This window comes from Notolabrus celidotus, chromosome 14, assembly GCF_009762535.1.
Source record: "Notolabrus celidotus isolate fNotCel1 chromosome 14, fNotCel1.pri, whole genome shotgun sequence".
Taxonomy (NCBI): domain Eukaryota; kingdom Metazoa; phylum Chordata; class Actinopteri; order Labriformes; family Labridae; genus Notolabrus; species Notolabrus celidotus.
Window position 1 is genome coordinate 4,058,782 of NC_048285.1, and position 24,871 is coordinate 4,083,652.

The window sequence follows — 24,871 nt, forward strand, 5'->3', positions numbered from 1 at the left end:
GGCTCAGCTTAATGACCTGATGCGGGGAGAGCACACCTCCACTGTGATCTGACTTTTGTAACTTGTTGTTTTCTTTGAATTCTCAGTACCAGTGGCGTTGGAGGGAGCACCCGTGGCGAGATTTCAAGAACCTGAAATTTTGGCTCAAGCATTCCGAGCAGCTCCGGCCCAGGTAAAGGCAAAAGCTGAAGTGGCGAAGGAGACCGCCAGGACTTTCTTCCCTGAGACCTGGATCTGGGACCTAGTTACTGTCGGGTAATAATTAAATATTGACTGATTAAATCGACGTTTACCTTTTTTCAAACAGATGTGTTAAAACTCACGGCAGGCTCTACTTTATCTCAGCTCACAGCATTTAAATGTCGTCATTCATGCTTCTTGACCTCTTACTTGTGCGTTCAATCAGAGACGATGGCTGGACGAACGTAAACAAGACAGTCCCTGACACCATCACTAAGTGGGTAGCCGGAGCTTTCTGCGTCTCCCCTGTGGGCTTCGGCGTGTCGCCTAACACCGGACTGACCGCCTTCAAGCCTTTCTTTGTCAGCCTCACGCTGCCGTACTCCGTCATCCGAGGGGAGTCGTTCACACTCAGAGCCACCGTCTTCAACTATCTCTCCAAATGCATCGTGGTAAACATTTCAGATTATTACGCAGATTTTCAGAATAAAACAGGATTGTTTTGGTTTTAATGGTTTAGATGTTTGTCTCAGAGACTCAGTGTGTGTTTCTGTGTGCAGGTGAAAGTAACACTGGCTGACTCCAAACAGTTCACCGAAAAGAAGTGTAAAGGCTGTCAGTACAAAGTGTGTCTGTGTGGTGAGGAGAGCAGGACCTTCGAATGGACAGTGACCCCAACTGCTTTAGGTATCCACACAAACAGAGCAGAAATAACGCTGCCTCAATCCCAAATTAAAATTAAACCCGTGCAAGAATGAATTTCTACAACATTTGCAAATCACATACCAGTCAAAAGTTTGGACACACCTTCTCATTCAATGCTTTTTATTTATTTTAATTATTGTCAACATTATAGTTTAATACTGAAGACATCAAAACTATGAACTAAATTGGTTTTGCCATAATCTGGATTAAAACAGTAGTCAAATAGGACTATCCATTGTGTACTAACCCTACCTCTGGACAACACAACTGATGGTCTCAAAGACATTAAGAAGGCAAGTCATTCTACAAATGAACTCTTAACAAGGCTCATGTTAATTAGAAACCATTCCATGAGACCACTTCATGAAGCAGACTGAGAGAATACCAAGAGTGTGCAAAGCTGTCATGAAGGAAAAAGGGGGCTACTTCACAGAATCTAAAATATAAAACAGATTCTGCTTTGTTTAACACTTTTTTCTTCATTCAATAATTCCATATATGTTCTTTCATAGTTTGGATGTCTTCAGTATTAATCTACAGTGTTTACAATAATTACAATAAATACAAACCCTTGAATGAGAAGGTGTTTCCAAACTTTTGACTGGTAGTGTAAGCAGGTTAAAGTAAATCAGCTCTGATGTGACACAGTTGCGCTGATGAATGAAATATGTTTAACTTTAAAAGTCATGACTTTGCAGCTTTAGTAAGGACTTTAAAATATTTCACTGTTTTTGCCTTTTAAATAACAGATGTTGCATGTTTTCTCTTGTTTGCAAATAATACATGTAAATGAAATGTTATTTATGCCAAAGCCTGAGGCAAGGAGAGCACACCTCCCCTCTCCTTCAGGTGCATTCTTTATTCTTTATTCTTTATTGGGATCCTCATTAGGTCCGTGTACCTTCTGTTCATTTTATTTCCAATTCTGAAACTCAAATCGGGAAACAAAAAAACAGTCTCTTTTCAATATATGTGGCAGATTTTAAAACAAACAAACAAAAGCTGTTTTCCATTAAAATATAGCAATAAAATTGGATTTTGTGTTGTTTTCCTATTATGGATTTTTATATTCCCTGATAAACATAAAGAATCCAATCTATGTTAAACCAAAAAATGGGAAAAAAGCAGGGATATCTGTATGATCACATGGTGAAGTTGGTTTGTATCTGTGAATATCTTTCTAACAATTATACAGATATTTCTGCATTTTTGCATTTTGGATTAACATAGATTAGATTCTTCGTGTTTGTCAGGGAATATAAAAATCCATAATAGGTTCTTTTGTTTTCTCGATTTGCGTTTCAGAATTGGAAATATAATGAACAGAAGGTACACGGACCTCATTAGCTTCCACAGTGTTGCTGCTAGTCTACCTCGGGTCCACACAACAACAAAAAAAAAAGAAAACAATTCTTTAAAACCACACATTATCTATAAATCAAAAGCCAATTATAGAAATCAAAAATGAAAATGCAAAATAAACAAAGTGTCTGGGCAAATAAACGATGAGTAGCATTAAACTACAACATAATGGAAAAGAATACAAAATGATCACAAACACGTGGAACTGAAAATTAATGAAACAAAAAGTTTCAAAACATTGATACATAACAAAGTCTATGCATGCATTAAAGCCCAGGGCAGGCAGAGCAGCAGCAGAGAGCAGGCATCAACGACTGGTAAAATGAAACAGCAGAAAATAAGGAGCTGGGGTGGAGGAGGGTTGTTAAGTGGTTTTGCAAAGGAAGGAACAAGAGAAGGCAGGAGGAAGCAGTTTAAATAGAACACACATTTTTCTATTTGCCAATTGCATGCATGGGTGTAATCAGCTGATAGGGACAGGTGTTAAGAGCAGCTGATGTTCTGTAGGCCGAGCTTCACTTCACGGGCTTTGCTCAATAAGTAAAATTAACCACAGTCAAATCACATGAAAGAGACAATACTTCTTCCTACACAAATGAAGCAGTAAAAGTAACAGCAGGAGAGAGTGCAGAAGTTTGAGGTGTAAAAACCCAAAGACTGCAGAAACATCACTTCATTAGTTTCAATCCGGCACACGTCCATCAACGCCGTACAACAATTGTTCTAACACCATCTGAAACGATGCTCACCAGCCGTGCAGCTCTGCTCTGCCAGCCTGTTATTCTGTTACTGATGATCTTTTGCAATCCTTCACATCTTCATAATTAAACCCTGATGTTGTTTGTTCCCTCCGATAACAAACACACGCTCTGAGTGACAAAGATGAGACACAAGCAGCTAATTAATCTGCATTAAGGGCCCTGACAGCTGCTGCGTTTGCACCGCTGGAAGCGAAGAAAGCGGGCTGTGTTTTTTGTGCTGCTGCCTGGCCCTGAAAGCCGAGGGTTTCTATCAGCCCCCATCAGCATGGATGGAGACGTGGCTCTGATGAATGTCAAATTGCGCTCATCTAACTCCCCCTTAGAGGAATGCTGACAATCACTTGTACTAACAAGTCAGGTAGTATCTCTGACGAAACACTCAGAAACCTCTCCCTCGGGGGGCGATCTGTACTTGTCCTGTGTGTGAAGGATTGTGGGCTGTGAAGGGAGGGAGGGGAGGGGTTGGGAGATGGAGCAGTGTGAGGGATAATAAGGCAACAAATAGGGATTAATGAGGACGAATGAGATGGGAAACAAGGGGGAGGAAGGAGGAAAGGGAGGATGATGTGTCGGATAGCAGACAGGAAGCTGATGCCTCGGCACACAAACTGTCACAGCAGCAGTAATCAATACACAGCTTTCAGAGTAAGAGCCTGTATGTGTGCACACAGGTCAGGTGAGTTTGGAGGTCAGCGCAAAGGCCCTGAAGAATGTCTCCCCGTGTGGAAGAAAGCCAGCGACCATCCCCGACAAGGGCCAACAAGACACTGTGATTCGCATGCTGCTGGTGGAGGTCAGTATACGTCAGGCATGACGCACAGCACCTGTTACAGACTGTGACAATAATTTCTAAAATCATGAGTGTGTGTGATCTAACAGTGGCCTCTTTCAGGCAGCGCAGCTCTATTCCGACCAATGTATTCACTTTTAATCATCACATGGTGTCACTCAACCAATCACATCTTTTTGTGGATTCAGTGGGAGTGTGAGAACATATTTTTTGTTAGGTAATACTTCCATATAGAACAGGATCAGCAAAGTGACACGATGTATATCTTTCCTCCAGGAGGCGCCAAAATCAACGCAAACCAAAAGTCCGTCACATCAGCTTTGATGTTTAATCAGACTTTTTCCATAAAGTGAACTGGAAAAGTGTTTCATATTAAAAAGAACAACTCAAACTACACTTTTTTATTTCCTATTTGTAAACCAAGCACTTCCTTTGAGTATGTTTTTTGCGGAAGCTCATCGTTGGATCTGGGAAACTGGGAACACAGAGAGCAGTGTGGCTGAGCTAAAAGAAGCTGCTTCAATGTTTTTGCCGTCTTAGATTATATTTATTGGGTTCTTCGAAAGCCTTGAATTTGACTTTAAAAATGGTGCATGAACCCTGTTACTAACGTCACTCTCTGTCTCTGCACCAGGCTGAAGGGACGCCACAGACGGTCAGTCACAACACTCTCCTCTGTCCTGCAGGTGAGCGTTCACAGACAACCTCAGCATCTATTGTCTGAAGCTTTACTTTCCTTTTCTAGAGCAGTGTGCAAACTGGGAGAAATCTATGCATTCATGAATCAATTAATGCATCAATGCATCCATCTTTATCTGTTATACAGACCTCTCTCAGGGTCAGAGGTTAAAGCTGACTCGATTGAACTTGGTTGAGTTTGTTTGAACGAAGTAGGTCTGAAGTTGAAAGGGTAAAGCTTGGACGTCGTTGTCACACTGTTTCAGTGGCGGGTTAAATAAAGGGTCACCTCTGTCTGCAGCTGTGATGCTGTGCCACACGTGCTGCAGACTGCTGGAGTAATAACAAGATGCCACCTTTTCTAATTCTAACCCAAAGAAGTGTTTGTTTTTCAATTTAATTCTAAATGGTGGTAAATGGTAAATGGTAAATGAACTTGTACTTATATAGAGCTTTTCTAGTCTGTCTGACTACTCAAAGTGCTTTTACACACTACTCGTCGTCATTAACTCACTGATGGTAGAGGCTGCTAATGTAAGGGACCATCAGTATTAGCTAACCTCATTCGTACACATTCACACACCTCTGAACAACAGAGGGAGCAATTTGGGGTTCAGTGTCCTGCTCAAGGACACTTCAGCATGCGACTGCTGGAGCTGGGATCAAACCGCCAACCTTCCGATTGAAAGACAACCAACACTACCCACTGAGCCACAGCCACCCTGGTGGCCTAGTGGTCTAAGCGCACCACATACAGAGGCTGTGGTCCTCGTCGCAGAGGTCGCCGGCTCAACAATTGTTGTACAATGAGCAAACCAGGACGACTTGATAAGGTTTTAAATCAGGCTCATGTTCCTCTTCTCTTCTTTGTGTCACTAATGTTCCTCTCTGCTGTCCTCGTTTCCAGACGGACCTGTGGATCAGATCATTCCTCTTGTGTTGCCTGAGCTCTTTGTGAAGGGGTCAGAGAAGGCTACTGTCTCTGTTCTGGGTAAATGACACTCTTATACCTGAGAACAAGCATCTGAAGGAGCAGCTAACACTGACTAAGCCCTGACAGAGAGCATGGTGGGAATCATTCTGCTGTTCCTCCTGCAGGTGACCTGATGGGCCGAGCTCTGAAGAACATTGATAAGCTTCTGCAGATGCCGTATGGCTGCGGGGAGCAGAACATGTTGAAGTTTGCTCCCAACATCTTCATCCTCAAGTACCTGGAGAGCACCAAACAGCTGACCCAGGAGATTCAGAACATAGCGATACCGTTCCTGCAGGCAGGTGAGATGTTGATGAGTCCTCTGTGATGGAGGAGGAAAGTTGCAGACCTTTGCAGCTGCAGGAGGCAGCAGGGCTGTTTCCTGTTAGTCTGCAGGGAGGATTTATTCTACCATTGATGGTTTTGTTCATGTTCTTGTTGCAGGATATCAGAAGGAGCTTCAGTACAAGCATGGAGACGGTTCCTACAGCGCCTTTGGAGAGAGTGATAAATCTGGAAACACTTGGTCAGTACTCTTTGATCGGAGACATAAACTTCAGATAATGACATGGATAAAGAGACATTTCCATTTGATCTAATTTAAGAAAATCACCAGTCCACTTATGTTAATTATTTTAAATATTTATGGAGCATGTACCAAAAATGATTTGGAAACCATCAAATTCTGTCCCAACTTTTTGGGAATCGGGGCCGTTTTTCAAACTGTGGAGGAAGCAGAAACCACCCACTGTCTCTCTTTGATTTACACACCTGACACTAAATCTTAAGGTTACAAGTTTCTCTAAATAACATGAATAATAGAAATGATCAGAATTATATAACTCACGATATGGTTCGGTTGCATCAGTGGTCAAGGAACATTTAAAGAATGTTATTTAAAGCTGTGAACATTTTCAAATCTCACACTTGATTTGTTGAGAGAATATTGAAATGACACGCAGAGGCAGTGGGAGGTGTTTGGCACCAGGAAGTGTCCTAATAATTTACTTTGTTTAGAAACCTGCCAGAAAATATTAACATTTGGATTTAATGGGCTTAAAGCAGAGTGCCTCAGGGGGATCGTTTTGTTTGAGCGGGTGCTGGGCAGTTTGGCAAGCGGTGAGTGTGTGTGGGTGTGTGTTTGTGGTGAGGGGAGAAACTAGGACTCTGGAGTTAGATTAGACTTCCAACAGGAAATGGGATTGGATTGTCTAAATCAATTAAAATACTCTGAAAGAGAGAGTTCCAATAGGGCATGAGTAAATACGCAGACTTTATTCAGAGCTGCACTGATCATCAGTCGTTGAAGGAGCGGGTTAAATGTGACTGTTTATAACAGAGATGAGCTGTTTGAGGTTTCAGTGTCACGCCAAGCTTTTTAGCCTCTTTTACTTCATTGTTTTGGTTGTCCAGGCCAAAAACTATTTTCCAGATTAAGCTAACAGCGTGTCAATTTTTACCCAACCCCTAACAGCCAAATTCCACCAGATCTGTGTCCGGTCGGTCTCCGATCCGTCACAGCACAGGATCTGATAGGTTTCTATTCTAGTCAATGTGTTAACTTCCACTGGATCCGCTCCGTTGCGTTCCAGCTGCGTCTCTGATCCGGCAGGTCGAGTCTTCCAGATCAGATACACAAGACTTCTATTGTTGCCGGATGCCGGAGCACGACGCATCAATCTCAACAGAGCAGATGGCGCGGGACAGGAAGTCAGGTTTCACCAAAACAAAATGAAAACATCCAGTTAATTTTCAGAATAAAACACTCTGTGTTATCACCAGATCGTATTTCACTTAACTACAACAACAAACCGTCATGATGAGCGGAGCCAGGCCTGGAGTCAACAGGTTAGAGGTTTTCAGAGGACCAGAAAGACAACATGGGTTAGGAGAGGAGGAGGAGAATCCTTGATTCAGTGATTACAGTGGGGAAACCTCGGTCACATGACTCCAGCTGTCCGGCGTTCTGAAAAACGCAACTGGTTGGTGTTGACAGACGAGAGAGCATGGAGCCGTACCACAGTGGGTCTGACACGGATCTGGTGGAAGTCTCCTGTGAGGCGGATAAAGATAGCAACTAACTGTTTCACACTAAGGAGACAGAGAGTCATATTGTGCAACGCTTTTTTTTTCAAAATGTCTATGGATCCACGTTTTCAAAAATGTTGCAAAAAGTTTGGATTTGCTCCAGTCGATTTCTTTAGTTCGCATCACTGAGTGGTGCTTTAAAGGCTGCTTTGCAATTAACCAGGACAAAAACCAAATACCTCCCAATGCTTGCTTTTGCCACTGATGGACTCACATTGAGATTAAAAGAGTCGAACAACATGAAGCCAAGAGAGAGAGAAGGAGCTTTTTAATCAGGCAAGATTTTTTATTTAAAACTGTTACATAGCTCAACCATACATCTGTAACAAACTGTTGTTTTATTTGGGAGAAATAAAAGATTTTCAAGGCTTTGTGGCCCTGTGCCAAAACTCATTTTCCAGATCTGAAAATACCACACATCAATCTTAGGAGGGATATAGTCCTAAACTGGCTTAAACCTGAGCACTCTTTCTCCTTGGGAATTTGGATTCTCTAAGCTCTTGATATCAGTCATGTATCCCATTTAGTTATCTCCATAAGTATCTAGAGAAATCAGGTGCACTTTTAGAAACCTGGAAAGAGACTCTCTTTGACCCTGGAGCTGAAGAACCTTTCATTAACAGGACTTCCTTCCCCTTTGGAAGGCTTATACCCACACTAAACTACATTTGGTTTGCAGGATTTGGTTATCAATAAAAATATCATGTTGATTTTAATCATCAGGTATCACCCTGGGGATGTTACATTAACATTTCCATTGATGTGTGCTTGTCCTTCTAGGTTGACTGCTTTTGTCATGAAGTCCTTCGCCCAGGCACGTCAGTTCATATATGTGGAGAACAAACACATCGACCAAGCCAGGGCATGGCTTTCCAAACAGCAGGGTCCAGACGGCTGCATCAAATCTGTGGGGAAACTCTTCCACAACGCCATGAAGGTAGGGGAAGATTTCCCTCTTCATTGACTTCCTTTATCTCCAGTGTGGATGACACTATTGGGGTGCAAACGAGTGTGTGTGTGTGTGGTGTGTAACAACCAATCAAAGAAGGATTCAGACGGTGAGTCATGCAGTATCATCCTGTTAGCAAGGGATAGTATGTTACACAACCTTTACTCACAAATTCATACTGTCTAAACAACAAAGATGCATGAGGGTGCATCATTACAACTCTTTATTAACATCTAAGCAATGCAGTTGCTTAACTCTGTAAAGCCTGAACCATCAAATAATTGCCAGAACATTTTAATTATTTGAAAATGGATTGTTTATTGGACCTTCTGACAAATAATCTTAAAAAATGAATTAAATAGCAATATTCATATATGAGATTGAATTTGTGTCATATGTGATACATTAGGCATTCTGGTGCAAATTTATTGCACAAAGTTTAAAAAACAAAATTTTGAGCCTATTAAACTTTGAGTTTCCTTCCAATTTGTCCCAAAGTAATTTCAAACATAGAAGTTATTTTTTTCCATATTGCACGACAATGTCATAGATATTCTGTATCTACTGCACAACAAAAAAAACTAATTTATGTGTATATCTTCTCTGAATTGTTAATTTTTTAGTGGAATTCAATGAGCAAAAGATAATTATTCACTAGGGAGCCATGGGAACATTCAACCAGTCATCAATCATCAAGATTCAACAGGTTTCATATATAAAAATACAATATAAGCTATAAAGATCTCAATTTCTACTCAGTACTAAATGTACTGAATTATGTCATTTAAACATGTTCTTAAATAATAAAAAGACTGAATGTTTCTTTATGGAATGCATAATGTATGAAATATAATACATTTTGATTGACAGATCTCCAAATAAATTGCCTTATATACCTCCTGTATCATTTTAAGTAAGTTAAGTTAAGTAATGAAATATTAGTTTCACATTGCATCAATCCAGTAACTATTCCTATTAAAGTTGAAGTACAAATTTGAAAGTTTCTTTCATTCAAACCTTTTTTAAAAATTGTTAAAAATATCCCTGAAAAACCTTGAGTGGGTCTCTGATCCACAGCTGACATTTTTGGATGTCTCAAATGACGTCCGTCTGGTGCATGAATAACACACCTGGTGGATTATCTGTGCACTGCATGTATCTGATTGTATACATCAGGATTTTATGGAAAAAATATATCACACTGATGATGTAGATGATGTGATACCTCAAAAACTGAGGTATCAAATATGATACGCTTGGGGTTCAATAGCTTGACTTTTTGCATTCATCCTGCAAAACTGTGTTCCAAAGTAGCCTCCCTTTAGACTTATAATTTCAACTATTATATTGTGATAAGGTTTTCACAGACCTGCTTTGGCTCTGCAAAGTCTGAAACGACTGACATGTTGCAGAATTGTGTTAGAACACACATTACACTTAGTATTACACGGGTTGTTAGGTTTGGTAGTCGATTAGATAAAGGAAAAACAATAACAGAAAATAAACAGTGAACAAAACTCCACCTCCAACTCCCAAAATAAGTCTTCAGATTTTATTTAAAGGTGACATATCATGCAAAATTGACTTTTTAATGGTTCTCTACCTGAAATATGTTTCCCTGGCATGTCTACAAACCCCTGAAAATGAAAAAAATCCATTCTGCCCCTGTTCTGATTTCTCCACCTTTCTGTAAATGTGTGTGAAACACGCCGTTTCAGACTTCTGTGTTTTTGTTACGTAACAACAATATCCGGTCTGTCACGGAGTCAGAGCTCGGAGCTTGTTCAGCCCATAGACTGTATAAAATACAACTCAACCCCTCCTCTGTTTTTCATTCCCTGCACACGTGTGCTAACAAGGAGCTTAGGAGGGAGGCATGCTAGTTGTAGGCTGTCTTAATAAACACAAAGGTCGGTTTTACTCCCCACGTCTGCAGATTTGAAGATCTAGTGGATGATTTTTATTTATCATGGATAAGTGCTAGCGCTAGTTAGCATAGCCACATAGCTACATGCTCATAGCTGTGTACCAAGACACACGTCGACATACTGATAAATAAAACAACAAGAAACACTAAATCTGTGACCAATGGTTCAGAAAGGTCCTGCTGCAGGCGCCTCTCCGTCAGGATCAGATTCTGGATCAGATTCAGAGGGTTGAAGTAACACTATCTGTGAGCAGCCGTGTATATTCAGCCAACATGTAAACATTAGATCAACATGCTGGAGAGCCGAGGCCACATCCACTTTCTGAGGGGGCGTGGTCAGAGAGAAAACAGAGGCTGAAGAAGAGGGTTTTTCAGGCATGCCAAAATCTGATTTCAAAGTGTTTTTTTGAGCATAAACTTTAAAGACATGTTTTGGGGACCTCTTAAACCAATATATATTGATGAAAAAAGCGTGATATGTCACCTTTAAAATACTTCCAACAACTGTTTTCTGTCAGGGAGGAGTGAAGGATGACGTGACGCTGACAGCTTACGTCGCGGCTGCTATGCTGGAGCTGAACATCAAGGCCTCGGTGAGTCTGCCATCCCTCCATGTTTACCTCAAACTCTAATCACCTCTGTTTTTTATAACATCACCCTTTATTTGAAATCACTTTAAAATGCATCAGAGGTGTTTACTTCTAACCTTGTGTTGCCAACATGCGTACATGTCTGCATGCCCCCCTGAGCTCTCCGTCATCTCTGCGTCTCTCTGTGGTGATTTAGGATCCCGTGGTGGAGAAATGTCTGGGCTGTTTGAAGACAGCACTGGATGGTAAGGTGGACAACTTGTACACCACCGCCCTGCTGTCCTACACCTTCACTCTGGCTAAAGATGAGAAGATGAGGAGCAAACTCATCCAAGAGCTGCACTTGAAGTCCAACACAGAGGGTGAGTGAACCATCGTCTGCACTTCACTAAATGTTTGACCCGCATCCATCACAACAGGACTTTTATCTGTTAACTGTGTCTGAAGGTAACAGAACAACAAAGTATAACAAAAATGTAGACTTTAAACATAATGACACACAGATAGTCGATACTCCTGCGTGATCTTCTGTAGTTCCCACATGGTTTTGTGATATCCCAAGTGCTTCACATGCCTGTGGTGGGGCAGAGCATGCACCCTCAGTCAAAGCAAAACCATGGCACAGACATATGCTGTGGAATCAAGACTTCAATCTGTACAATCCTTTCTGAAATCAGGTGCACTCATTCATCAAGATGAAGCACACAGAGTTACTCTCTGCTGATGTACTGATGCCTCCTTTGCTCTGTCTGGCAGGAGGCACTCGTCACTGGGTCCGAGCCGGGGCTTCAAAGTCTCGTCTGGACTCTTTGGAGGTGGAGATGACCTCCTACGTGCTGCTGGCTCTGCTCTCCGGTCCCACCCTGCCAGGCTTCGAGCTCGGTTACTCTGCCAGCATCATCCGCTGGCTCGTTCAGCAGCAGAATCAATACGGCGGCTTCTCCTCCACGCAGGTAGAGCAGACTCCACAGATTCCCTTCATGAGAAACCCTTTATCCCCCCTGTGTGTTTTTTAATGACACACCGCCTCTCTCTGCTCCTCAGGACACCGTGGTGGCCCTCCAGGCTCTGGCTAAGTACAGTGCTGCCACCTACAGCAAGGAGGGCAAAACTACAGTGACTGTGACATCACCGGGAGTCAAGAGCATGGAGTTCATTGTGGACCAGAGTAACAGACTGCTGTACCAGGAGAAGAGTCTGAGTAAGGTTCCCGGAGAGTACACGGTGAAGGCCGAGGGGAAGAGCTGTGTGCTGGTGCAGGTACAATCAACAACAGGACTTAACAGACAAGATAAGAGGAACATGTGAGGGAGGTGTAACAAAGACAGAGATGAAGGTCAGAATGAAATTATAGAGAAACTGAAGAGCTGTTAGAGTCAAGGAACTATCATCCATCCATTATCTTTTCTGCTTTTCCCATCTGGAGTCACGGGGAGCTGGAGCCTGTCCCGGCTTTTATTACATGAGAGGCCAATAACAGGTCTCCTGTCAATCACAGGGCTGATACACCTGTCAAACACACACTCACACACTCACACACTCACACACTTGCAACTGAAGGCAATGAAAGACGTGAATACCCAGAGGGAACCTGTGCATGCACAGAGGGAACATGCAGACTGCACAGTTTTTCAGCGCTGCATCCATAGACTGTCTATCAATCAGGAGAGACACAGTTTGAAGATTAAATGTTATTTATTACAACTTAATGAATACTGAAACTTGACAGAAATCTTTGGAGTAAGGACTCTATGGGTATAATTTTGTCAGCGTAGGATGTGTGAATTTGGCAGCAGAAGAAATCCCCCTAGAGTCCAGACACTGGTGGAGGTGGTTGATGAATTCTAGGAATGGAAGACTTGCAGACACCAGGTGGAGATGGGGAGGTGGAGGGGTGCGCACCATCAATGCAAGAAGGAACTAGCTGGAGAGAGAGACACATTTAAAAAGACAGCAGAAAGTTGATAGGCTGACAATAAGGTTGGCCACTGAGCTATTGGATGACAGCCGCCGCTGATTAACCAATGACAGCTCTGGAGCGTGCAGCTGGAAGCGGGTGAGCTATTGAACGAGGGAGAGTAGAGTTAAACAACTGCTGTGATGCTTTATAGTCTTCCTGTCTGAACATTCGCTAGAGCTACATATAAAATGGACGTCATCTCGCTCGGCTCGAAGTGAGGCCGCCACAAAAGCTGCTCCCCCTAGTGGCTGGCTGCAGTATAGGTCAAAAACTCTCTCCCCCATTCATTTGAATGGGGCTGCGGTCAAACTTTAAAAATAAATACAGGTGGTACGAATGTTTCTCACATCCGTATGCTGTGGTGATATGTAGTTATTATTTGACTGTTTTGTGTTCAAGGCCTCTTTTTTCTGAAAAGTTTCTTCTTCGTTACTTATTAGAGTTTAAAAAACTGGGTTTTACTTCCTGGTTTGCTTTGATTGACAGCTGCCGTAGAGAGAAACTCTGTAGGACCTCGGGATACTACGCTGTAGGGCGGAGCTTGTTGCCGTGGAAACACACAAATTCCCTACTGCGCAGACTCTGGCTGCAGAAAATGTACAAGATGGCAGCTTTCTTCATAAACCGTACAATGGGAAAAGGCGGAGCGATGCTGTCCATTATATATATATATACAGTCTATGGTTGCATCACACAAGTAAAAAAAACACATTAAAAGCTGCAAAAATATTCAAGAAAAAAACATGAGGAGGCCTTTGCTCTCTGACGTATCAGTATTTCAAAATGTTTGTTATTATGAAATATTCTGTTATCATCCGAATATTTACAGGAAATCTGTATGACTGTGGTCCTGACCACTTCAAGGATAGAAAGTACTTCCTTGAATACTTTATTGTGCTGGAGTGAAACAGCATCTGTCACATGTAATCAACATTTTTTAATTTGAATCCAAATTTGTCTTCCCTCTCCTCAGATCTCGATGGATTATAACATCCCCCCTCCTCCCGACTTCTCCAGCTTCACCATCTCTGTAAAATCCTTTGCTAAGTGTGACTCCAGCGCGCAGAAGCTCATCCTCTTTGTGCAAGTCAGGTACTGGACCGTACTCTATGTTCTATTATTAACAAAGACCCAACATCAAGACAGGATAAGATCCAGTCCCATCTTCCAGACAGGACTGAGTCTGATCTCATCTTAATCCACCATGAGCAGAGCACTTTGCAGCATTTAGAAAGTTACAGTGGCAAGGACAAACTTCCTTTAACAGGCAGAAACCTCCAGCAGGACCAGACTCATGTTAGACACACATCTGCTGAGACCGTGTTGGAGAGAGGGATAGAGGGAGATGAAGAGAGAGAGATGATAGTGGTCTCATGTCAGACAGTCTATCTGGTGTGTCAGGTTAGAATTAGCACGGTCAGGAAGAGAGTGCACAGCGCAGCTCATCTCAGTAAAACTAAAACTTGGTCAAACTTCACGGAGCTGCAGAACTCTGTGGGCTTGAATATCATTAGCTGCAAGAGGAGACCATGAGAAGAACCATGTAGCAGGGCACATCATGAACTGTGTGTGTGTGTGTGTGTGTGTGTGTGTGTGTGTGTGTGTGTGTGTGTGTGTGTGTGTGTGTGTGTGTGTGTGTGTGTGTGTGTGTGTGCGTGCGTGTGTGTGTGTGTGCGTGTGTGCGTGCGTGTGTGCGTGTGTTTGTGCAGCTACCAGGGCCCGAGAGAAGAGACAAACATGGTGATCCTGGACATCAAAATGCTGTCCGGATACGTTGCGGATCCGAGCTCTCTGAAGCAGGTCAGTTCTTCCTCAGCTGCATACCACAAAGCATTGATGATATTAGACTGTACTGATGTAGCTCCTGCCACATATTTGAGTCAACTGAGGTCAGTCTGTACTTTTTCAGCTTCTGGAGGAGGACTCAGTGAAGCGTGTGGATGTGGAGACCGGACACGCCATCGCCTATTTAGACGCGGTAAGAAGCACAGGCTGATAGTGAAACAGTGCTCATTGTGCATCACAACTTTTTTCAACTACTCTCAAACACTGAAGATGCTTTTTAGACACTCTTCACATAGTTTGCACTTGAATCTCTGTTTCTGAGGGAGTTTGGGAGACGGTTTGGTCATCAAAACAAACCTTATATTGTGCTCAAAATTGACTCAACCTTAAATCCTGCAACAATTGAGAATCAGAAAGCATACACTGAGAAACAACCGTTCTTATTTATATAGCATCAAACGATGTTAAAACTTTTCTCAGGACACTTTGAATTATTTATTTTGAGAAACCCAACATGATTCCACCGTGGTCAAACACAAACCCATCCATCCATCCATCTTCTACCGCTTATCTGGGTCCGGGTTGGATAGCACTGATAGTTGTGGGGTATGGTTGCACACACTGCCCACAAGCAATCCCCAGAGACTCACACCACCCGCCTCCGCTGTTTTCTTAAAATTAGAAGACGTTTCAATCAAAGGTTTTTTTACTTAATAGTATATACTGTTTGTTCTTTAAAGGTGACACATCATGCAAAATGGACTTTTTAATGGTTCTCTACCTGAAATATGTGTCCCTGTCTACAAACCCCCCGAGAATGTTAAAATTCCATTCTGCCCCTGTTCTGATTTCTCCACCTTTCTGTAATTGTGTGTGAAACGAGCCGTTTCAGACTTCCGTGTTTTTGTTACGTAACAACAATATCCGGTCTGTCACGGAGTCAGAGCTCGGAGCTTGTTCAGCCCATAGACTGTATAAAATAATACTGAATCCCTCCTCCGTTTTTCATTACCTGCACAAATGTGTGCTAACAAGGAGCTTAGGAGGGAGGCATGCTAGTTGTAGGCTGTCTTAATAAACACAAAGGTCGGTTTTACTCCCCACGTCTGCAGATTTGAAGATCTAGTGGATGATTTTTATTTATCATGGATAAGTGCTAGCGCTACTTAGCATAGCCACATAGCTACATGTTCGTAGCTGTGTACCAAGACACACATCAACATACTGATAAATAAAACAACAAGAAACACAAAATCTGTGACCAATCCTTCAGAAAGGTCCTGCTGCAGGCGCCTCTCCGTCAGGATCAGATTCTGGATCAGATTCAGAGGGTTGAAGTAACGCAGGTCTGTGAGCAGCCGTGTATATTCAGCCAACATGTAAAAATTAGACCAACATGCTGGACAGCCAAGGCACATCCACTTCCTGAGGGGGCGTGGTCAGAGAGAAAACAGAGTGTTCTGAGGAGGACTGAAGAAGAGGGTTTTTCAGGCATGCCAAAATCTGATTTCAAAGTGTTTTTTTGAGCATAAACTTTAAAGACATGTTTTGGGGACCTCTTAGACCAATATATATTGATGAAAAAAGTGTGATATGTCACCTTTAAATGCATGATTATAACCCTGTGAGGTAGAAAAGTCTTAAAAAGGGGCACCAGACTGGTCCACCTGGCTATGTGGCGATACACCATCCAAACAGCTCCTCTCTCTTTCTGTGTGAGTGAACGTAAAAGAGACAGGATGACACACTGTTCTTTTCTTTTTAAACCACAGCTCCGTCCAGAAAGCCCAATGATGTACAGTTTAACACTGGAGGGAGATGCAGAAATGGAAGTCAGTAACATGAAACCAGCTGTGGTCAAAGTCTACGATTATTACCAGCCAAGTAAGAGACTCAGTGTTTGTGGGATGTTTGATTTCCTTCAACTTCCTTTAACTACAAATGCATGGAAAATGTTTGTGATATTGACTGGAGGTGTATGATTTAAATGCAGATATGACTGAACAACATGCACCCTAAACCCTGGTTTATTGAATGTGTTTTGTTTACAGGTGATGAAGCCGTCACTGAATACAACCATTACTGCTTGGAGAGCAAGTAACATTTAAATACTAATGTAGAAACAAAAGCCATTTCTCCTGATGCAGCTTTAATACTGAAAATAAAAGCTGCCTAACTGTGTACTTAAAGGTGCATGATGGTGGATTGAAGGTGCAGTATGTAATAAATGTGTTTCCTCTCCAGGTGAAGTCCCCAAGAAGGGTTAAAACGGACACATGACAATCCTGCAGAAAAGCCAGAATGGACTTCTCTCCTTCCTGCAAGAATCACCAAATAAAGAGAAAGAAACCTTTTTCTCTGACTTTTCCTTCTTCTCTTTGTTTTATATTAACATCATCCTTCTGTTTCTGATCTGTCAGAGGGAGTTTCTGCTGTTCATCATCCTGTCAGTAATGATCTAATAATCAGTCACCTGCCTCTCCTTACTGCTGTCTCTCCTTTCAAACACTGGGACCTTCACAATAAAACCTTCAAAGATTAAGAAAAGCAGTCCATGTCCTGTGATGGTCATTTTTTTATAGACTCAGAAAACCAGATTATCACACTGGGCACACAAGGTACGAGTGTTGACTGTGAGTGTGTGTGCCCGGGGGCTACGACAGGTCCCCTAATAAACTTCTCAATCAATAAATGTGTCAATATGTCAGCCACCACAACAATAGCCAACATCAATTATCTTCATCACTGCACCGATATATGAAACAACAGTGGTACTTGATTAAAGGTTGTTCAGGTGTGAGCAGGAAAAGGGGGATGATACTGAAGCTCGTTCTGTTTAAAGCTCCTGTGAGGAGTTTTTCACTGGTTGAATAGCGGTGTGAAATTGAAAACGATGCATCTCTATGACCTACAAAAGCAAATTAAACCATCAACAACAAGACTGATGATTTCTAAACTGCAGTTTTTAATGCCCCAAAACCGCCATGAGAGGGCAAGGAGGTAGGTCCGACCATAGACTGTAAATAAAAATGGACAGCGATGCTCCGCCTCTTCCCGTTGTACAGTTCTGAAGCCAAAAAATCCCTCTCCTGGGCGCAGCCATTGTGCAGCCAGAGCCTGTGAAGCCACTGTAATAAGCTCCGCCCTACAGCGTGACATCACAAGACGCTGTGTGTCCTTTGAAGTTTCACTCTACGGCGGCTGTGAATCAAAGGAAACAGGAAGTAAAACCCTGTTTTTTAAACTCTAATAACTAACGAAAAAGAAACTTTTCAGAAAAAAGAGGCCTTGAACACAAAACAGTCAAATACTAACTACATATCACCACAGCATACGGATGTGAAAAACATTTGTACGACGTGTATTTATTTTTTAAAGTTTGACTGCGATGGATTTTTTTACCTGTACTGCAGCCAGCCACCAGGGGGCAGACACACTGCTGAAAGCCTCACCACCAGGGTCGCATCCGGCTCGCTTGTGTCCGACCAGACCAGACATGAATGAGGTGTTGGTCAAAAAAACACTACTTCAGTCAGGACCAGACGGCAACCTCCGGTCAGTCCAATGCGGAAAAACTGCAGTTCATCAAGGATCTGCTTGAGGCTGGCTCCGGAAGTACAGGAAACCACATACACACCCATTCAAAAAGGCCGATCTAAGAATACTGTTGTCACTGTTGTTCACGTTACCAATCATCGAATCTGAAGGACATGTTTTAGCTGCTTAAACAAATCATTTATAAGTAAAAAAAAAAAAATCAGCTTTAAATCAAAACTTAGTGTGAACATGTTTGGACTCAGTGGCGGTGGCAGGGTGATTTATTAGTTAAATTATGTGGAGGCTCAGCAAAGAAAGTTTGGAAAACTCTAGGTCTGGGTCTAGTATATTAAAAATTTTCATTTCAGCTTACAAATCCCAGCCAAGTTTCAAAACTATCTCTAAGCTATACAAAGGCCTCCAGGAGTTAAGAGGAGTGAGTACATCCTACATAAAGGAGAAATGGGAACGTGAGGGTAACTTTGCAATCTCGATGGAGGAGTGGGAGGATTTAAATGCCAAGCAATGGAAGTCAACCAACTCCCTGTCTTGGAGAGAGTACAATTGGAAGAACTTGGTTAGGTTTTTTATAACACCTGTACAAAAACATTCAGAGGGGCAGACAGCATGTTGGAGAGGGTGTGAGACTCAGAGAGCAAACCACTTTCATGTGTTTTGGGATTGTTCAGAGATTGAAAATTACTGGAAGTCAATCAGAGATAGCATGGAACAAGTTCTAAAAATCAAGATGGATTTATGTTTTCAAGTACTGTATCTGGGTAGGATGCCACCTCAACTTCTCGGCTTTTCCAGAGTGTACATGTTTAGAGTAATGCTGGTGGCCAGCAAAAAAGCCATAACGTAAAAGTGGTTATGTCAGGATTCACCTGCATTAGTAGATTGGTTTAATGTGATGCATGACATTTTTGTAATGGAAAAACTAACGTTTACTTTGAGGCTCAAAAGTGATGTTTTTGATAAATGTTGGACGTGATGGATTGAGTTCATTAACCCCCATAGAACGGATTTCAGGTAAATCTACAGCTTTACTTTTAACTCTCTTAGTTCACTGCTACACATGGACTGTTGTGTTTTCTTTGTTTGTTGTAATTTTGTCTGTCCTCTTTGTTTTTTTTTCTTGTGAAAAAAAGTGCTCATTTGAGAATGTGCTGCATAAATCTATCTTGAACTTAAATAAAAAGAAAATTGAAAAACTAAAATTATGTTGAGGCATACAGGGGGAGGGTTCAAATTGATGTCAGCGTGCAGTAAATACATGCACCTGCCTGCCACAACGCCCACGTGTCACACTCCTGGGAGAGAGAACATGAAACATGACCAAAACAGCAGATTCCAAGTCCACCCTGTTATAAAAAAGGTATTCAAACTCACCATTCATCACATCAGATGTGAATAAAAAACTTTGTTTAGCTGGCTCTATCTTCAAATCAAGGTAGAATCGGATGGTTCATTTTGAGTGGTCATTTTCTTGGTTGCTCCATGATGGGGCTTACAAATATTTGATATCACCTCTTTTTACATCATTGGTCTGTAATTAGAAAGATAATGTGCAGTGAGCTGGTTATTAATCCAAATATCCTGACAGGGCGAGACTTTTTTCTGTTCTTGTTTACATCCAGGTAGTAGATCAAGGCGGCAGATGTCAACTGAAGCTACAGCACCAACAAGTGGCAGGGTGCAGACATTTAACAACACAGAAGTATCTGATGGGACATTTTCCTTAACGTGACACTCTGCAAACTGAACCCAAAATACAGTGTCCAGGTCTCTAAAGCACGCATGGGCTTTAGAACAAAGATGTGTGTCTAACATGAGTCTGGTTCTGCTGGAGGTTTCTGCCTGTTAAAGGAAGTTTTTCCTCTCCACTGTAACTTGCTAAATGCTGCGAGGTGCAATGCTCATGGTGGATTAAGGTGAGATCAGACTGAGTCTTATCCAGTCTTGGTGTTGGGTCTCTGTTCATAATTTGACATAGAGTGGTCTAGACCTGCTCTGTTTGTAAAAGCGACTTGAGATAACGTTTGTTGTGATTTGGCGCTATACAAATACCAAAGACCACCAGAGGGTCAACAAATCCCTGCTCTTGCACACACACACACACACACACACACACACACACACACACACACACATACGAACACACAACCCCTGGATGTTTTTATACCAATACAGGAATCATACAGTCTGATATGGCCTAACTGACTGCTCATCGCTGGCTCATGTACCACCACCGCGGCTTTCTGTTTGTCCCTGATCTTCAACATTTTGGTAGAAGTGTGGATTCCAATAAAAGCTTGTTAAACAACAGATTTCATTCTCCGACACAAGAGGGCCCAGCATGGCCCAGAGGCGTAAGCTCCTCCTTTGAACATCTAAATCCCTGTGCAGTGTCTAACTTTTGTTCATACTGGTGGATGTTTCGTCCATGTGCTCTCTCTTTCTGCAAAGGCTCCAGCCGGCTGTGCAGAGGGAGCTTTTAGCTGTAAAAGATCATCTCATTGAGATCATCAAGCCCCAGTTAACAGAACTTTTATATGATATCTTTGTAGGCGCTCAGGGTGAACACACTGTTGTAATAAAGAATTCATCAGGCAGAGATGAGGAGCCAGATTTAATGAGCCCCTCCCTGGATTTAGAGATGAGAGACATGAAACAAACAGTCTGCTTTAGCCTGAATGTCTAATACCCTCGCCTGTGTGAACACACACACTTCACGTCCACACACCTCCCAAAGAGCTGCATTACAGTAAGAAGCAGGCAGCCGAGCTGCAGCAGCAAAGTGTCTGTCGTTTATCTGCAACGATGTATGAAGTGACGTCAAACTCTGAGGACGTCGCTGTTTGCTCAGACAGGGCAGCTCCTTGTAAAGCAAGGTGCAGGAACAACAGAGCTCCTTGTTCTCTTTTAGTAAATACATTATATTTATTTGAGCAAATAACTCATTTGCATAAAAGGATCGGAGCTGACCCGTGCAGTTAAAAGTTCAAGGTTTTTTTTAGCACACAAGTAGGTCAGCTGAATGTGCACTTCCAGGATGAAAAACAACATATCACAGCAACACAAATTCAAGGTTCACCGAACATCCAGACAAAATAAAACCTGCTGCCCCGTCGCTGCACGAGGAATATGTAACATAACAATTGAATAAGTGTTTTTTGTTTTTGGCCTTTCTTTTTGGTTGAATCTAGTTTGTGCGTGCACAGGCTTTCAGAGAACAGTTTCTCTGGGTAGAACAGAATATTCCTCATGTGGCTGCAGCACTCATGAAGACGACGTGGTCCCCATTAGTTAGTATGCCTTACTTAGACCAACATCATATTTATTTTAAGCCCCAGGGGAGTGCGGTGGTTTGAACAAATAATGACAAATGCATGAGGATTTTTTTGGTTATGATGATGACACTTCAGCAGCTGTTTGAACACGTCTCACCTCATCAAGCTTGAGCAATAGTGAATGTAAACATCACTTGTTGCAACCTAAACTCCTTCACGTTTCTTTCAAATTTTTCAATTTGTCGATGTTTAATCATTAATAAATGTGGCTCAGAACTAGGAACACACAAAATAGTTTACACCGGTGTTTTATAGAGTACTGCTTCCTGTTGAGATGTGCTCTGCAGAACCCTCGGCGCTTGTCAAGAGCATTATTTGATAGAGGATATCAGACTATTGAGGTGTTCTTCTTCTGAAATCTTAATTGCAGTAGAGTTTGAAAACTTGGTCATCTTACTCTGACAACAAAAACAAAGGGAGTGATGTAAAGTGTTTATATTCTGGAGGCATTAATAGACCCTTGGATGCATTACTTATTTTTTAAATCAAATAACAGAATCAAGACATGAACTTAAATCAACATGAGAAGAGCTCACTGCTGAGACAGAAAGCATGTTTTAGAAAAGCTTATATGAAGTGTTTTTTGATTTTCTAGTTGATTTAATCTATTATATCGGAGGAGGGGATCTTTATGGGTGACGCTGCAGCTTTCACCAGGAGGAGGGGGCTCTGGAAAATTTGGCTTCACTTGAGATAGCGGTTGTTCTGTCCATGTCTGATTGTTAGAGTCTACGGTAATGATGAACTAAATTAAAGCATGACTCTGGGAGTGCTGCAAAGTTTCCACACTGTCTCTAAAATCATGCATGAAAATCTTCTGCATGTTTGAGGCACACACCTGTGAGATCAAAACCACTTTACTCACCTGTCTCACTGATGCACACATTCACTCCATCCTGAGAGTCTCCACCACTCAGGACTAAACCACCAGCACTTGTGAACCTGCAGCAAGATAGACATCCCTCAGTCTCAGGCACATAAGAACAGAGTGCACTTTAATATGTTTTCTCGATTGCACTTTTTCCTGAAATCACAAAGCAGAGTATTAATGACTTAAATATTTTCCAGATTTATTATATTTAAAATATTCATATTTTGATTATAAGTTTCTGGTTTTCACTGTCTTGATTATACAGAAGCTAGAATTCCTTGAATACATTGCTTGTGGTTAGTATCTGGTTAAACCAATATGCACAGTACATGTGAACCTGTGTGCACGTGGTCGGTCGAGTAAAAGTCAAATTTTTTTCCTCTTGGCACAATTAATCTAAACTTCTGGCAGCAGGTACAAACTGTGGGAGTGTCCTTTAGTAAAAGGGAAGAGTCTGCAAAGGTCAAGCAAACTTAGGGCAGGGTGAAGGGTGGCAGAGCTTTGGGGTTATAAACAGGAACCAGTGCCACGTCTTCGTTTATCAATCTGTCTCCCTGTTTGAACCAGACTCACTGCAGACTGGAAGTGCATCTTCATCTGGAGCAGTCCACTCTGCTCAACATGGCGCCTGTGATCCAAATGTTTGCTGCCATCATTGCTGCAGCTCTCCTACCTGGTCCCACATCAGCCCACGACATTATAGACGTGGAAGTAAATCAAGATTCATCCAACAAACTGATGCATTTCAGATTGTCTGCAAAAGTTTGGTTTGAGCGTCATGCCAGTGGACACAAAACTCCCTCAGGGGGAAGTTGTGCATAAGTCCACATGGACCTCTTGACTTGGTTGTAAAAGAACAAACTGACACATTTCATATCACCTGCTAAAGTTTAGTCTGGTGGATGTCAGCCAGTGTGTGCAGAAGTAGAGCACATGATGAAATCTGCACAAAGTTAGAATTTGTGTCGTATCGCTGTGTGTTTTCGTAGGCCTGTGTCTGCCTGACCTGCTGCAGCTCTAAACCTGACAGGATGCAAATTTTATTGTGATGTTTTCTGCTCTATGTGAACAAAGCACTCAGATTACAAGCTGCATCTGATTGCTTCTGTAATATGAAGTGTACTGACTGTAAACCCTGTAACAGAGTCTCTTTACACTCAGAGGTCTCAAATCCCCTCAGATAACATGGCATGGACTATAATTAATTTACACTAACAAGTAAAGCATGGTTAAAAAAGTTCATTTTTTGTTATGAATACAAAAAATGTGTATATAACTTGCTTAAATAATTTAATGCTTAATGCATTTGATTACATTTGAACTATGAGCATAGTTTTTAGCCTGTTGAAGCATGTGTCTATTGAGGAACTTCTAAAAGTGCATTTAGACAGTTTCCAGCTTAATGGCACAAGTTTTTCCGCATGTTCACAATCTGAATTATAATTTGTGCCAATTTGAATCGTTTCAGCAGGCTGTCAAACACAAATGAAGTCTTTATAAGCGCTCATATTAACGTGACAGAGTGGAACAATGAGTGATGACTGATGAAGGCTATCCACCTTAAATCAACAGGTTACATAAGAAGTGGTTAGAAGTGATTGAGAACAAATGTGTCTTCACTTTAGTGTAGTATCTGTTCTGGTGGAACAACTTTCTTTTGTTAAAAAAATGTCTGTTTTACATTTTCAAACATTGTAGTGACTAATATATGAAATGTATAAGACAGCCTTAACTTAGCTTATGAGATGGGTAGGGGTTGAGGAAAGGAAGGACGAGTAGGGCTCAAGGTAGGGAAAGATGAGTAGGGGTCAAGGAAAGGAGGGAGGGGTAGAAGGGATGAGCAGGGCTCAAGGTAGGGAAGGATGAGTAGGGGTCGAGAGAGGAGTTGAGGGGATGAGTAGGGATTGAGGTAAGGAGGGATGGGTAGGGGTCAGGAAAGGAAGGATGAGTAGGAGTCAAGAGATGAGTTGAGGGGATGAGTAGGGATGAGGTAAGGAAGGATGGGTAGGGGTCGAGAAAAGGAAGTATAAGTAGGGGTCGAGGTGATGAGAGATGAGTAGAAGGGATGCGTAGGGGTCGAGGAAAGGAAGGATGAGCTGGGGTTGAGGGATGAGTTGAGGGGATGAGTAGGGGTTGAGGTAAGGAGTGATGGGAAAGGGTTGAGGAAAGAGGGATGAGTAGAAGGGATGAGTAGGGGTCGAGGTAGGGAAGGATGAGTAGGGGTTGAGGGATGGAGGGATGAATATGACTTAGGGACGAATCAGTGGGGGTTGAGGAAAGGAGGGATGAGTAGAAGGAATGAGTAGGGTTCGATGTAGGTAAGGATGAGTAGGGGTTGGGGAAAGGAAGTATGAGTAGGGCT

The 24,871-nt window shown here is 42.1% G+C and overlaps 1 protein-coding gene across 1 annotated transcript in view; it reads left to right on the forward strand.

Annotated features, from left to right (window-relative positions):
- LOC117825395 (alpha-2-macroglobulin-like protein 1) overlaps positions 1 to 17,298 on the forward strand; it is a 37,634-nt gene extending 20,336 nt beyond the window's left edge. The window contains exons 21-39 of the mRNA XM_034701227.1: positions 87 to 255; positions 407 to 632; positions 741 to 867; positions 3,680 to 3,801; positions 4,433 to 4,484; positions 5,384 to 5,467; positions 5,575 to 5,751; positions 5,894 to 5,975; positions 8,318 to 8,474; positions 10,932 to 11,006; positions 11,200 to 11,365; positions 11,760 to 11,956; positions 12,048 to 12,263; positions 13,937 to 14,055; positions 14,673 to 14,763; positions 14,873 to 14,941; positions 16,521 to 16,632; positions 16,800 to 16,841; positions 16,993 to 17,298. Of these exons, the coding sequence (XP_034557118.1) occupies positions 87 to 255; positions 407 to 632; positions 741 to 867; positions 3,680 to 3,801; positions 4,433 to 4,484; positions 5,384 to 5,467; positions 5,575 to 5,751; positions 5,894 to 5,975; positions 8,318 to 8,474; positions 10,932 to 11,006; positions 11,200 to 11,365; positions 11,760 to 11,956; positions 12,048 to 12,263; positions 13,937 to 14,055; positions 14,673 to 14,763; positions 14,873 to 14,941; positions 16,521 to 16,632; positions 16,800 to 16,841; positions 16,993 to 17,015 (2,306 nt within the window). The 3' untranslated portion in view covers positions 17,016 to 17,298. The remainder of the gene's footprint in view (positions 1 to 86; positions 256 to 406; positions 633 to 740; positions 868 to 3,679; positions 3,802 to 4,432; positions 4,485 to 5,383; positions 5,468 to 5,574; positions 5,752 to 5,893; positions 5,976 to 8,317; positions 8,475 to 10,931; positions 11,007 to 11,199; positions 11,366 to 11,759; positions 11,957 to 12,047; positions 12,264 to 13,936; positions 14,056 to 14,672; positions 14,764 to 14,872; positions 14,942 to 16,520; positions 16,633 to 16,799; positions 16,842 to 16,992) is intronic.
- Positions 17,299 to 24,871: the final 7,573 nt, after the last annotated feature.